This window comes from Castor canadensis, chromosome 8 (genome assembly GCF_047511655.1).
Source record: "Castor canadensis chromosome 8, mCasCan1.hap1v2, whole genome shotgun sequence".
Taxonomy (NCBI): Eukaryota; Metazoa; Chordata; class Mammalia; order Rodentia; family Castoridae; genus Castor; species Castor canadensis.
In genome coordinates, this window is record NC_133393.1 from 120311558 (window position 1) to 120325743 (window position 14186).

The following is a 14186-nucleotide window of genomic DNA, read 5'->3' on the forward strand; positions in this document are numbered from 1 at the left end:
TACTTATCCAGGGGTATTTCAAATATACTGATTTATATTTTTATTCTATTAGTAACTGACAGTTAATCTAGCCCAGTCCCTATTTCCCTATTCTTTCCTCTCTCCCTTCAAAAACTGTGATAACTTTAGACAAAGAGATCCTATCCTTTACATTGGTTGCCTTACATTTTATTATACTTTATTCTGACTTAAAAATTTCCTTGGTTTTTGTGGGGATCTCAATATTTTAGAAGAAAATCTTTTATATTCATATATTAAGCTTTCTAAGTGGCAATATGAGCAATTGTCTTAAAGCTAGTCTGAATTCTGCAAATTATGAAAACATTGTTACTTATCTACACAATAGGGAGGACAGTAATAACACTTGGTTATTGTGCCTTCACAAGAATTAGCATTAAATAAATTCTAGCTACTGCTATTAACAGAGAAATAAAAGGACTGAACGATTTACAATATTCTTTCACTATAACTTTTATTAATCATTATTCAACTAAATTGAACTTACAAAGCTCCTTAAGTAGAAAGTTTGTCAGGTAGGAAAGAGAAGTGAAAAGAAGAGAAATGAAAGATAGATGGACACTCAGATGTGACAAAAACAAGTTGCAATGGAAAGTCAAACACAGGCCTATTGCATACTTACGGAGCTGTCCAAGTCGAGCTTTCTCTTTTTTACCAAACAAACGTCCTATTGAAGACTTGATTCCTTTTTTCTTGGGGGCTTTGTGAAGAGAGTCTTGGCTGCTATTGGCACTGCCAAGCCCAAGGCTTTCTGGCTCAAGAGAGGCAGATAAACTACTGCAAAAGACAAAAGAGAACAACAGTTCACTTTGATGTGACATCCACATGTCACACAGATTTGTTTCCTTTGTAAACGTAGAAAAGAAGGAACAAGTAGATTTTGAATGTTATTTTCTCCCTTCCTTCTCCTCATCCTCTTAAGATATTGGAATGTTGTATCCTCAGCCTCAGAGCCCTAAGTCTCTGAATTTTCAATAGAAAAATTTCTTTTTGTTACAAAAAAATGGCATTATCTCCCTTACTCTTGGAAGAATATCAAGTTAATCAGTGATCATAGGCTGGTTTGGTATCAGCTATACATCAGACAAAGGTCAGATAACCACAATATACAGGGAACTTAAGAAACTAAACTCCTAAAATTAATGAACCAAATAAGAAATGGGCAACTGAACTAAATAGAACTTTCTCAAAAGAAGAAATTCAAATGGCCAAAAAATGCTATCTCTAGCCATAAAGGAAATGCAAATCAAAACCACACTAAGATTCCACCTCACCTCTGTTAGAACAGCCATCATCAAAAACACCACCAATAACATGTGTTAGCAAGGATGCGAGGGAAAAAGGAACCCTCGTACAATGCTGGGGTGGGAATGCAAGCTGGTGCAACCACTCTGGAAAAAAAATTTGGAGGCTTCTTAAAAATCTAAACATAAACCTGCCATATGATCCAGCAATCCCACTCCTGGGGATATACTCAAAGGAATGTAACACAGGTTACTCCAAAGAGACCTGCACACCCATGTTTATTGCAGCACTATTCACAATAGCTAAGTTATAGAAACAGCCAAGATGCTCCACTACTGACAAATGGATTAAGAAAATGTGGTATTTATACACAATGGAATTTATTTTTCTTTTATTATTCATATGTGCATACAAGGCTTGGGTCATTTCTCCCCCTTGCCCCCACCCCCTCCCTTACCATCCACTCCGCCCCCTCCCTCCCCCCCACCCCTCAATACCCAGCAGAAACTATTTTGCTCTTATTTCTAATTTTGTTGTAGAGAGAGCATAAGCTATAATAGGAAGGAACAAGGGTTTTTGCTGGTTGAGATAAGGATAGCTATACAGGGCATTGACTCACATTGATTTCCTGTGCGTGGGTGTTACCTTCTAGGTTAATTCTTTTTTATCTCACCTTTTCTCTAGTTCCTGGTCCCCTTTTCCTATTGGCCTCAGTTGCTTTTACGGTATCTGCTTTAGTTTCTCTGCGTTAAGGGCAAGAAATGCTAGCTAGTTTTTTAGATGTCTTACCTATCCTCACCCCTCCCTTGTGTGCTCTTGCTTTTATCATGTGCTCAAAGTCCAATCCCCTTGTTGTGTTTGCCCTTGATCTAATGTCCACATATGAGGGAGAACATACGATTTTTGGTCTTTTGGGCCAGGCTAACCTCACTCAGAATGATGTTCTCCAATTCCATCCATTTACCAGCGAATGATAACATTTCGTTCTTCTTCATGGCTGCATAAAATTCCATTGTGTATAGATACCACATTTTCTTGATCCATTCATCAGTAGTGGGGCATCTTGGCTGTTTCCATAACTTGGCTATTGTGAATAGTGCAGCAATAAACATGGGTGTACAGGTGCCTCAGGAGTAACCTGTGTCATAGTCTTTTGGGTATATCCCCAAGAGTGGTGTTGCTGGATCAAATGGTAGATCAATGTCTAGTTTTTAAGTAGCCTCCAAATTTTTTTCCAGAGTGGTTGTACTAGTTTACATTCCCACCAACAGTACACAATGGAATTTTATTCAGTCATAAAGAAGAATGATATGATTCGCAAGTAAATGGATGGAACTGGAGAACATCATCTTAAGCAAAGTTAGCTGGGCTCAGAAGGCCAAAAATCATATGTTGTAATACACTTGTGCATGGAAGCAATGCTAGGAATCTCTCTGTATAGCTATCCTTATCTGAACTAACAAAAACGCTTTGTCTTTCTTATTATGCTTATGTCTTGTCTTCAACAAAATTAGAGATAAGGGCAGAACAGGTGCTGCCTGGAAGTGAGGGGAGCAGGGAGGAGAAATGACCCAAACAATGTAAGCACATGTGAATAAATGTATAATAATAAAAAAATCTGCATATCTAGCATCATTGTATTATTTAGTACTTGACACATTACTAATATCTTTCTTAGAGTTTGTTTTTTATGCTCTTAAACATAATGACCAATGGTAACCAACTAATTGTGAAATTGAAGCTGCTGTAGTTTTGCTATAGTTTCTTGTAGCCATCCCTCTCACACACATTTGGAGTCTAACTCGTTCATTCTAAAATCATGTGGTTGGGTTCTAGAAGAGACAAATACTATATGCTACTGATCATTATAAATCTTTCCTGAATTATAGCTTTCAATATTTCTTTTAGATACATGACAAGCTGAAATGACTTCCAAGTAGTTGGTGTAATTTCCATTTCTGGTCAATATACGTGACATTATGGTAATAAGCAATCAATAGATAATGCTATAATTTTTATAGATGTTAACTTGATATGATGATGAAACATTTAATTTTACTCAGTCATCTTAGTTAACCTGAGCTTACATTATCTAAATTGCAAAGCAATGTCTTTTTGGAGAGTGAAAGAAATATATAATTTGAGACTTATTTTTTCAAATTAGCATATGAAAGTAATCAAAAGAAATGCTTCTCAGCTCAGAAAGCCATTTTCAAAAACATTTGCCATTAAAACATACTATTTGTTAGATGGATTCATAAATATTGTAGTAATCATTAAGTCATTATCTTCATGTTCAAAGATGTAATTGACAAGACAGTAAGAAGACATACATGTGAGATACAAATTGCATGCTTATATTTATTTATATCATTAATTATAGATAACTGTTTGCAATTTTTTAGGCACATGGATAGGACAATATGAAGAATCATTATGACAGATAACATCTGGAAATCTTTTCCTTTAATATTTCACCCAATGTGCTCTTTTTTATTCTAAGCAATTGGCCTGAAGAGTTATTAGCTCTGGAGTACGGGCATGCATATCTGTTTGCTAGCAGTCATGGACATTTCAGATCTTAATTACTTTCATAATACAACCCAAGTTTATTGTCTTAGCTTAAGTCCTTTTAGCTTTTTCTTACTGTTCCTAAGTCCTTCCTATAGCACAACTGCATTGTAATAGGAAAATTCTACTAATATATATATATGCATATATATATATAATATGCAATATGTGATATTTATAACAAGACCACACAATATAGTTAATTTTAAAAGTAAAAATTTGATCTCAGAATGGAAATTTGGTTATTTTATAAAAAATATTGTAGAGAGAGAGCAGGGCAATGCCCCATTGGAAAATTATGACTCAAATCTAACTTTCATCTCAATTGTACGGCAGTACATTTGACAACACTGAAGGAAAGTGAATATTTTGGGATGGAAAGTGTTCAACATTCAGTGTGCTCAGATGGTCTTACCTTCGGGCATCGTTGTGGTAGGAAGAAGGGAGGGTGTGTGTCATTCTGATGGCTCTGGGTGTTGGGGGAGGGGATGTTTCACATTTAATTGTTGCTTTGTCCTCCCGACCATCTTCTTCCACCACTGCAATCTAGAAGCAAAAACAGTACATTCAAATCAACTATTACTAAGTTTCAACTGAATTTGACATAAATAAAGAATCATTAAGACAAGGATATTTAAGTAATTTTAGTACAAAGACTTACATATAAGTCTCACTTACATAAATTAATTTTACTAAACAGAATGATTTTATAGCTATGTAAAACTGACCATACCACAATAAAAAAAACTCATGGACCCACTACACAAAAATATTGTATAAGAGTAATAAACACCACAAATCAATACACGGCAAATAAGAAAAAGTTATTCTGTAATCCATTTTATCATATCAGAACATATGCTTTTTACAAAAATGTATTAAACACATATTTGAGCAAATTTACTAAAGAAAAAGAGTATTATGCAAAGTCAGGTTGTCATAACAAAGATCTTTTAAGTGGAAATTTTGAAATTAGAAGACAAGTTGGCAAAATATAATTTTATCTGATAAAGCATTTTAAATTAGTCAGTCTAATAAATACATTACAAGAGTTTAAAATGGGTAGCAGTTTATAAGAAAAAAATTTCTTTTCACTTGAGAACAATACAAGGTAAGAACATAATTCTTACAAATTGTTTCATTTTACTACGAGTGACAGGACAATTGGAAAAGATGTAAAAAAACACAAACAGAATGGAGGGATTTCTTTAAAGAGGAATCACATTAAAAATTCACATCAATTCGGCATACCATCAGTTTTGGTAGGGAGAGAGAAACAGAACTGTAATGAAAGGATGAACTTTCCAATAATCGAGTTAATTGTAGAGAAATGTTTTATGTGTTGCATCTTAATGGCATCACTGAATGTTACAATACACAGAAAGAGATTGAAAATTATGAAAAACAGAGTTTAAAATGTTTATGGAAGTTCTGATAAAAAAATTTAAAGTGTTCTGGAATAATGTCTTATTTCTACAAAAAGCTATTATGAAAATGTTTATATATGATAAAAACATACATTGAATAAACTTAATGAAATTGTCGGTCTTCTTCATAAGATTCCTTTTTCAACTAGCATAGGGCCACTAGGAGAGTCTTTTTCAAGGTCTACTTTAGCGTGATTCCAATGTGACAGAAATTCCTTTCTAAACCCATGTCCCATCTAAACATGTTAGGTGTGTTTCAGAACCTGTCTCATGTATGTATAAGTACTTTTACAGTTCCATAACCTAACTGGGACTCTTTTCTATGATCCTCTGTGCTATGCATAATGATTTCTGCTTTCTGAATTTTTCTCCCGAAACACATTCTTATAAAATACCCTTCTTTTACGCCCTGTGAAGCAAACTATAGCCTATACTAATAACCAGTTCTTAAAAACTTCAGACATAGACTCTTCTTCAGAATAACACTGATAGCTCACAGTATGTAAGCAAAGTGGAGAAGAAAGGCAGCAGAATCAGCCAATGAAATGAAAGCTGTGATTACCTTGGTGCATTCTTTCAAAATGTTAATGAAAACAAGTATGTAACTCTTTTCAAGATTACATACTTGTAATCTTCACCTTGTGCTCCTTCCTCCCACGAACTTTCTTGCCAGTCACCACTTTCCTCCTTGATTTCTATTAGGCTGTAATTCTGTACAAGACCCTCCATCCTGTACTTTCATTTCTTATACTCACTTAACGTATTTTACACCATCTATTCTGTTTTCTTCCTAGATTCATAGATTTTTTTTCTAGTCTTCTAAGGTGGTAGAAGTTACAGACTAGTAAGGACAGTTTGCAAGGTAAACTTAAAAATTGACAACCAGTTGGTTGTGTCAAGAAGACAGGAGGATAGAAAGTAACTTAGGAAAAGAAAATTCCATCAATCTAAGCCATGTAAGCATAATACAAATTATCTTAATTAAACAATAACAATAATTTTTAAAGTTCTCTGATTTCAGAAATGCTTTATCATAGACTTATTACCACATCTTGAAGATGCTGAAGAGTGGATTTAAACACTGGAGAGTAGGTTGTAACTTTGAATCATTCCCATCTGATATCCAGTGTCCACTACAAGCTCTCTGTTCTCAAGGATCTAATAAAATATCGTTTTGTGAATGAGAATTAGAGTCTATTTTATTTCCATATGCCATAATTTTTCTCTTTATTTTATTCTAAATAAGAAAACACTGTTTTTACTCTATTTCCTTGTTTTCTGCAATCTGGATACTCTGGCATCTGGAAAGATTGCTCCTCCCCAGTCTAATTAATTCCTAAAGAAGGCAAGCAGTATTACTTGTTAGGGAGATTTTCATATACAAATCCACCAATTCAGAGCCCATTCTTCTCTAACTGGCTCCTGTAATGCAGGAGACAAAATTCCATGCCCTTATTGACCCAAGGCCAGAAGAGAGACAACGCGAGAGGTCCCAATACCAGAGCAGATGAAATTATCCTATCAATTCTGAACCTGCCTACTCTACCCTTCTTTCTCTTTCTGTAAGAGACCTCAAAAAGGCTCCTGCTTGCTTTCCCCTCACATTTGCCTAGTGACCAACCTGGTGCTTTTACAGGGCATGGAATACCCCTTCTCTTGGGAACTACAACAAACTAGTATCTTTTCTTGGGAGTTTTTGCCTGATCAATTGGCCTCAGAGTATTTGAATAGTAATGAAACCAACATTTTTCATATAACCAGCATTGCTCTATAATTGATATTAAAACATCTCACTCTATCACCATGGTTTAATTATTCAGTGGAAAATCAGGATACTTAGTTCTCATAATCCAGCCATTGCCCTTGAATGCATGAACGATTTTATTTTTATTTGTTCTTATCATACTCAAACAATTCAATAACACTTAAAATATTAAATATGATATCAAAATATGATTTATTATTTCTTTTTATGCAAATAAAATACTATAGGGGGAATATCATGTTAAAGTTTTCACAGGAATAAAGCAATATTCAATAAAGAATCATGTCAAAGTTGTTTACAGTACCTTTCTCCGATGTTTCCTCAGATCACTTGGCTGTGATTGGCAGTAATAAAAGCAAGAGAGAATAGAACCGATTAATGATTCCCATTTGACCATACTGCAAGTTTTAATAGTATCTATAATTAGGGTATCTTCATTGCATTTTTTTCCGCAATAAATTCTTTTAGTCACTTGTCCCAGGAGTTACTTTAGAGAAAGAGCCTCTCAGAAGGCATGAATGGGAGATATAGTCACATGATGGAGCCTTGTCTACATGCATTGAATATGAGATGTGGACCCTGGGGAATATAAAGCACAGGGTGAATCTAGCAGAAGAGTGAGACACCAGAAGTAAATGAGACTGCATCCTCCCAAGAAAATATAGACAGGAATGAAAATACAAGGCACAGCGTTTATAAACTCACTTTTGCCCCATTCTTGAGAACTTTGGCTTTCCTTTGAGTAAGTATGGATTTCAGAGATCTCAAATTTCCTGGCATCCTAGCGAAGTTCCCCACCCCCACACAGGCCAAGAGAGGGGGTGTCAGCATAAAGTGTTTCTGGTGAGGCTGCTTTCTTGTAAATGCTCTTTTACAGAAATTTTAAAAAGCCATTCTTTTATGATTTCAGATGAACTTCATATACTTGTAAAAAGCGCTCAAGTTGCTTTTGCTGAAAATCACTGACTCCTTGAGCCCACAAGTTAACTAAAATCAGGAGAAGCTTGGCATCCTTGCTTCCATTTTGTTTTTGTCTTTGCTCTAAACCATTCTCTTTACAGTCACTTTACAATCACCTTGGATTCCAGAAAGGACAGGACTGATAACATCGTTAAGATAAGGGACTGAAACTTCCCACAAGGAACAGTGGAGACTTAAAGGACAGATCAGTCCTCCAAATGAGGATAATTACCTAAAATGATGAGGCTGCACCCTGGAGCAGGAGTAATCATCTCATGGGAAGCAGACTGCACCCCTCAAGGGATGAGGGCAACAACATTTTCTCTGGATCAGCTCTGGGAACTCTTGAACTGAGATAATGGTCAACCAGAACACACCTGTGACTGGGACTATTTAACTATGCATACCTTTGTTTCTTGCCCCCAGTTCTTTTGTCTACTTAAGCCTATATATAGCTCATGTCTGAACTGTAGAGATGCCTAAAGATGAGCTATTTTACCCTGCCTCTTTCCGTGGAATGTCCCAAGCCATGTAATAAACCTTTCTCTGCCTTCACCATGCTTCTTTATTTGGCATTCAGGAGCAGTTGGCCAGACCTGGCATATGGAATCTCAGAAGTTTGGACTTTGGGTCCAAAATTCCAGTTTCACATTTAATGTTTGATTAACTTTTCATTGCAGATATGTTATATTTAATTATTCAATTATACTTTATATTTTTGTTGTTAGTGGAAAATGTGTGGATTTTGCCCCAGTTATTACTCTAACTACATATAGTTAGCATGTTATTTATACTAAGGGTCTGTTCTTCTGTAAAAAGAAATATAAGTATGATTTATTATCAGGACTAAAAAACAAAGTGTCCAAGGCATTATTACAGAATGCAGTAACACACACAAAGTCTTTTCAATCTCTGGTTTTCTTTCCCTAAATTTTCTAATCTTTCTCTAAATGCTCAAATATGAATTATATCCAACAAAATTAATTTTTTATAGATAAGAGAAAAATTTACCTATATATCACACTGAAAATAATGAATTTGGTGACACATTTTATTAGGTAGTAAGGATTTCCTGGATTTCATTTCCATGGTTTTATTCAACCTAGATATTGAAATTTTAAAACATTTCTTTATCCATCAGGAAATATCCTAAGTATTTTTTTTAGAACTCTAATTATAGTGTAATAATCTTCACTTACCACTGATTTATTTATCACTACTTCCTCAAGACAATGTGTGAAAGCACTGAAATCTCTTTCTATGCACAAAAAAAATCACATCTAAAGATTATAAATACATTATTTTATTAGGAAATAATAATGTTATCATGGACTGTGATGTCTATATTTATGAAAATACTTGAGTAAGATACTACACCATAAAAATATAAGCAAATAATAACAGTTCAGAAATCACCAAAGTATACCTGCCTTAAATGGTGATTAAATTGTGCTCTGTGACCCAAGATTCTTACTGTAGTTTTGGTAATAAATTGGTCATTAACATTATGTAGTACATATTACATTTTCAGAAACTAAGTCATAGATAATGGATACTTCCTGGACTTGCAAACTAAGCAGGCCACATTGTGACTCAGTATATCTGGTTAGTGTAACTTAGTATTTTGACTAAAAGTTTCTGAGGCCTGTTCTGATCAGGTAATCATTATTCTGATTGACCATCATCATGTCTATTTAAAAGTTATTTTAAATACCAAGTCTGGTAATAAACACAGAAGACTCAATAGCTTACAAAAGAGGTGAGTTATTTGTTTTTGTGTTTTTCACCATTTTTCTTTCATGCAGGCCTTATAAATTGGAAATTCCAAACTGTAGAGAGCTTGTAATTGAACCCACAAATTAATTAAAACCAGGAGAAGCTTGGCATCCCTGCCTCCTTCTTGTTTCCCCACCATATAAACAGTTTGTTATAAATAGTATCGTTTCAATTCTCATTTGCAAAATTAAAGAAAAAGATGCCAAACCTATATATATATATGCAAAATAAATTTTGTGAACATTAATCAAAAATTTTGAATGCAAAAAAATATAATTGCTATAAGAATTTGTCTCTAAGATCAGAAGTATGTATGTACATGAGTATATATATATATATATATATATGTAATATACATGCACCCACAAACACACAACATAAATATATGTAGATTTAATAAATTAATTCTAATAAAAATAATTGTTGCAATTTATCAACCAGATTACATATTATTTCAAACTATTTAATGATGGCATTTGGACAATGATCTTCATTCATCTATGGGCATTGTATACTTTTATAGGAGCTTCACAGCCCTCTGACAAACACTGTTACTTGATTTTTGTAGTATTATTATAATTATGATTATAGTTATAATTGTGCTAGATTTTAGCATATATGAACTATTATCAACTCTTTGTATATTAATTAATCCCTACTGCCAATCTCTTTTATTTGAAATAGGAATTTTATTGTTTAACCAATAGTTTTAATACTCATTATGAAAACTGGGAATTTTACCTACACAAACATTTCACAATATTTTTATCTTCGTCATTACTGTCATATAAGTACACTTCCAAGTAATAATAGGAAAAAAACCCAAAAAACAGAATAAAGCACGCTTTTTCATTGGACCATTATGTGGAAACGTCAGCTCCACTTATTATTCATGTTGAACATGGATGATTTACTCCTGTTCTCAAAGCCTCGGTGACCTCTGCTCCCCACGGGAACAATGACCTCTGACCTCAGTGTTGCCATGAGAATTAGATGACTGAACATCACAGCATATAGCAGCCATTCCGACCATATTTTCCAATCTTTCTTATGTTTCTTTTAGAATGTGCTACTTTGATTTTCTCTCTTTTTTCAGGTTACTAATGTGGGCTTCCAAATTCTAATCCCAAATGTAAAGATTGATGAAAAAAATAATTAAAGAATAAGTATGGAAATATTGACATGGTATCTAAAGAAGAAAAATTTGAAAATTGAGGCTTTTTTTGTGGCAACATAAATACATAATTTTATGAAAATTATATATATTGCAATATTATAAATTCCTCTGTTGTATTGAAGAAATGATAACTCTGAATTTTTGCCATTAGCTAAATATTTTAAAAATCATCTACTCTATTTAGATTTATATAATCAACATAATATTAGCAAAATTGGACTGAAAAGTTTAAATCTTCCAAATTTCTATTGTTATATTTAAAATCTTGCCTGCCCATTGACTTACTACATGACCTTGAGAAAGGTATAACATCCATTTCCTTGTCTTATAATGGGGTTAATAATGGGACCTACCATTATTTGTGTGGCGGATTAGAAAAAGAAACAATAAATGCACAGAGTCTTTGGAGTAGACCAGACACCCAGTAAGTGTTGGCTAATGCAACACTTGTTGGCTAATCTTAATGGGGCACAGTTAACTGAACATATCATCATACCAGTGTCATGACTCCCATCCGATCCATTTCCCTGGCAGGGCTTCTTGGGGTGAGCTTTGGCGTTGAGTGTCCACTGGGGGGAGATGAACTGGCCAGCGATGAAGCTGTAACAGAGGCAGTGATGGAGGTACCTGGGTGGACCCTTGCCAAATTCAGGCCTTCCAGGCTCACACTAGCCACTCTGTTCTCAATTTCTTCAGCACGCAACTCTGTAGATTCTTTTTCTTCTTGAATTAGCCTGAAAGATACAGTTTAATTTTCCCTATTATATGCTACTGTAGTGTCAACTGGAATTTCATACGTATCATTTTAAAATGTTAAATATTTTATGTCAAATCTAGTATTTCCATCTTTATTTCTTCTCTAAGAGGTACAACTTTCAATAAATTTCAAAAACTTCTGGGCTATGATTTAAGACATCCTCTTTTTTCTTCTTTAGGATATGTAATTCCTGACCATTTTCAGTTTGTTCTTTCTACACCACTATCCTGCAAAAACCCTTTTAAAACCTTGCTGCCTAGTTAAGTTTTACTACTAATTCTAATCTTGCATTCAAACTTGGATACCAATAAAAACTCCTTCAGAGATCTGGATCTCAGTAGTCATTTCACTGAGATTCTGTCCAGTAACAAATTTAATTGATAAGATCTTCAATGAGTGCTCATCCATAATTATCATAGGCCATGTAACATCCAAACTCTTCTTAAAACACTAATCTCTCTGGGCATGGGCTCAGTCTGGGCAAATAGTTTGCAAGACCATGTCCCCAAAACACCCAACACACAAAAAAGTTGACAGTGCCTCAAGTGGTAAGAGCACCTGCCTTGCAAGTGTGAGTTCCAGAGTTCAAACCCCAGTGCTGCAAAAGAAACACTAACTTCTACTTAACTAAGCCTTCCTTAAGTAAGTACTAAGAAACCTAACAAAGTAGAAATGTAGTTAGATACATAGAGAGATAGGGGAAAATAAAAAACAAACTGTTAATATAAATGTGTTTGATAAGGTAAAGACACTATCTGTTACTTTTTATCTTTTCTCTTTTTTGGAGGCACTGCAGTTTGAACTCATGGCTTCATGCTTGCTAGGCAGGCAGTTTCCATACCTCCAGCACATTTTACTCTGGTCATTTTTCAGGTATGGTCTCACTTTTTGCTCAGGCTAGCCTGGATGGCAATTTTCTCATTTATGCTCCCTACTGTAGCTGGGATGGCATGCACACGCTTGCGCCCAGCTTTTTCTGTTGAGAAAGGGTTTCAAGAACATTTTGCCCAGTCCACAATCCCCTCAAGAAACTAAGATTACAGGTGACAGCCACTACACTCAGCTCTCTTTTTCTATAAACAGGAGGACTTTTGCAGAATATTTATAAATTAGTTATTAAAAAGTCCCAAGTATTTAAGAGATTTTTTTAGTTTGTGTAAAGATCTTGAGTGGGTCATAAGCCACTCCTTAGATATTTTGTTCCTAACCACAAATAGATTATTGTGATTCCTCTATGTAATCCCCTTACAGAAATGAGTTTAAAAGTCTAATCAAATACAAGTTGCATATACATAAGTGCACAGAAGCAATGCTAGGAATCTCTCTGTATTATTATCTTTGTCTCAAACTAACAAAAACACTATGTCTTTCTTATTATCTCCTATGCTTTCTCTTCAAAAAAATCAGAGAACAAGAGGGCAGAACAAATTCTGCCCCAAAGCTGGGGAAGGGGGTAGAGAGGGGAAGGGAGAAGTGGCACAAACAATGTATACACATGTAAGTAAATGTAAAAACTATAAAGTAAAATTAAAAAGACAATACATGTTTACAAAGATTTGTTTTTGTTAAAAAATTAAGAGGCAAGCTTATACTTAATTATAAACTTTAACTTACACAAAGAATATAGATTCTGTTATTCTTGAAATTTGTTTTCATGGATGCATTTTAATTTCATTCAAAGATCAGAATCACAAAAGGAAGATTTTATCAAATAACATAGTACAACACCCTTAATACTTAAAACATATTCTAAAGGAAAAATTACTTTTTCTTTAAAAAATGGCATTTTGTACTTTTAATATACTTGGTGGAAAAATGACTTGTTTAGAAATCTCCTTCAGTGGGATGGCAGGGAGATTCAAGTGATAGAAAGCCTGCCTAGCAAGTGTGAAATTCTGAGTTCAAACCCCAGTGCTGTCCGCTCCAAAAAAGAAAGAAATATCAAGAAGCATGGTGGTTTTGTGGCACAAACAAATTGTAGTTATTTACTCTAGGTCTTTTGCTAATTATAAAGGAGAACCAAACTTTGAGAAAGCTGAGTAAGAAGTATACAGAAACCTAATTAAGATAAATGGTAAGTAGACATTCAGTTTGCTCAAAAGAATAAATTACAATCTGTTGATCTTCAAAATCTTGACATGAATATGGAAAACAAAACAATAACAAAATAGATTCTCTTTAGAATGCTCCACAGGAATCAAGTGGGAGAAGGAAAGGATAAAGATTACAAATTAAGGCAGGCAAAATTGTACCCATCTGCAGAGGAAAAACAGTGCAGTGGCAAACAAGTTTGAAATAATTTGACCCCAATCTTTAGGGAAATGAGTGAGCTGTGAATAAGTCAGAAAAGAGTATTTTTCTTAACGATTAAATTAGTTCATGAAAGACCAAGTCTTAACCAAAGATCAGTTCTGATTGGTATTAGCAGATCACCGAAGTTTATATCATATACCTATTTCTTTTGAACGTTGGTATGTGATCAAGTTTTAT

At 34.3% G+C, this 14186-nt stretch overlaps 1 protein-coding gene across 23 annotated transcripts in view; it reads right to left on the minus strand.

The window, feature by feature from the left end:
• Positions 1-14186, minus strand: part of Ppfia2 (PTPRF interacting protein alpha 2) — a 454825-nt gene that overhangs the window by 74192 nt on the left and 366447 nt on the right. For all 23 annotated transcript variants that reach the window (XM_074084029.1, XM_074084040.1, XM_074084032.1 and 20 more), the window contains 4 exons: positions 11436-11673; positions 7331-7360; positions 4250-4380; positions 641-795 (listed from right to left, as the gene is read on the minus strand). In XM_074084029.1, coding sequence (XP_073940130.1) covers positions 641-795; positions 4250-4380; positions 7331-7360; positions 11436-11673 — 554 coding nt within the window. The remainder of the gene's footprint in view (positions 1-640; positions 796-4249; positions 4381-7330; positions 7361-11435; positions 11674-14186) is intronic.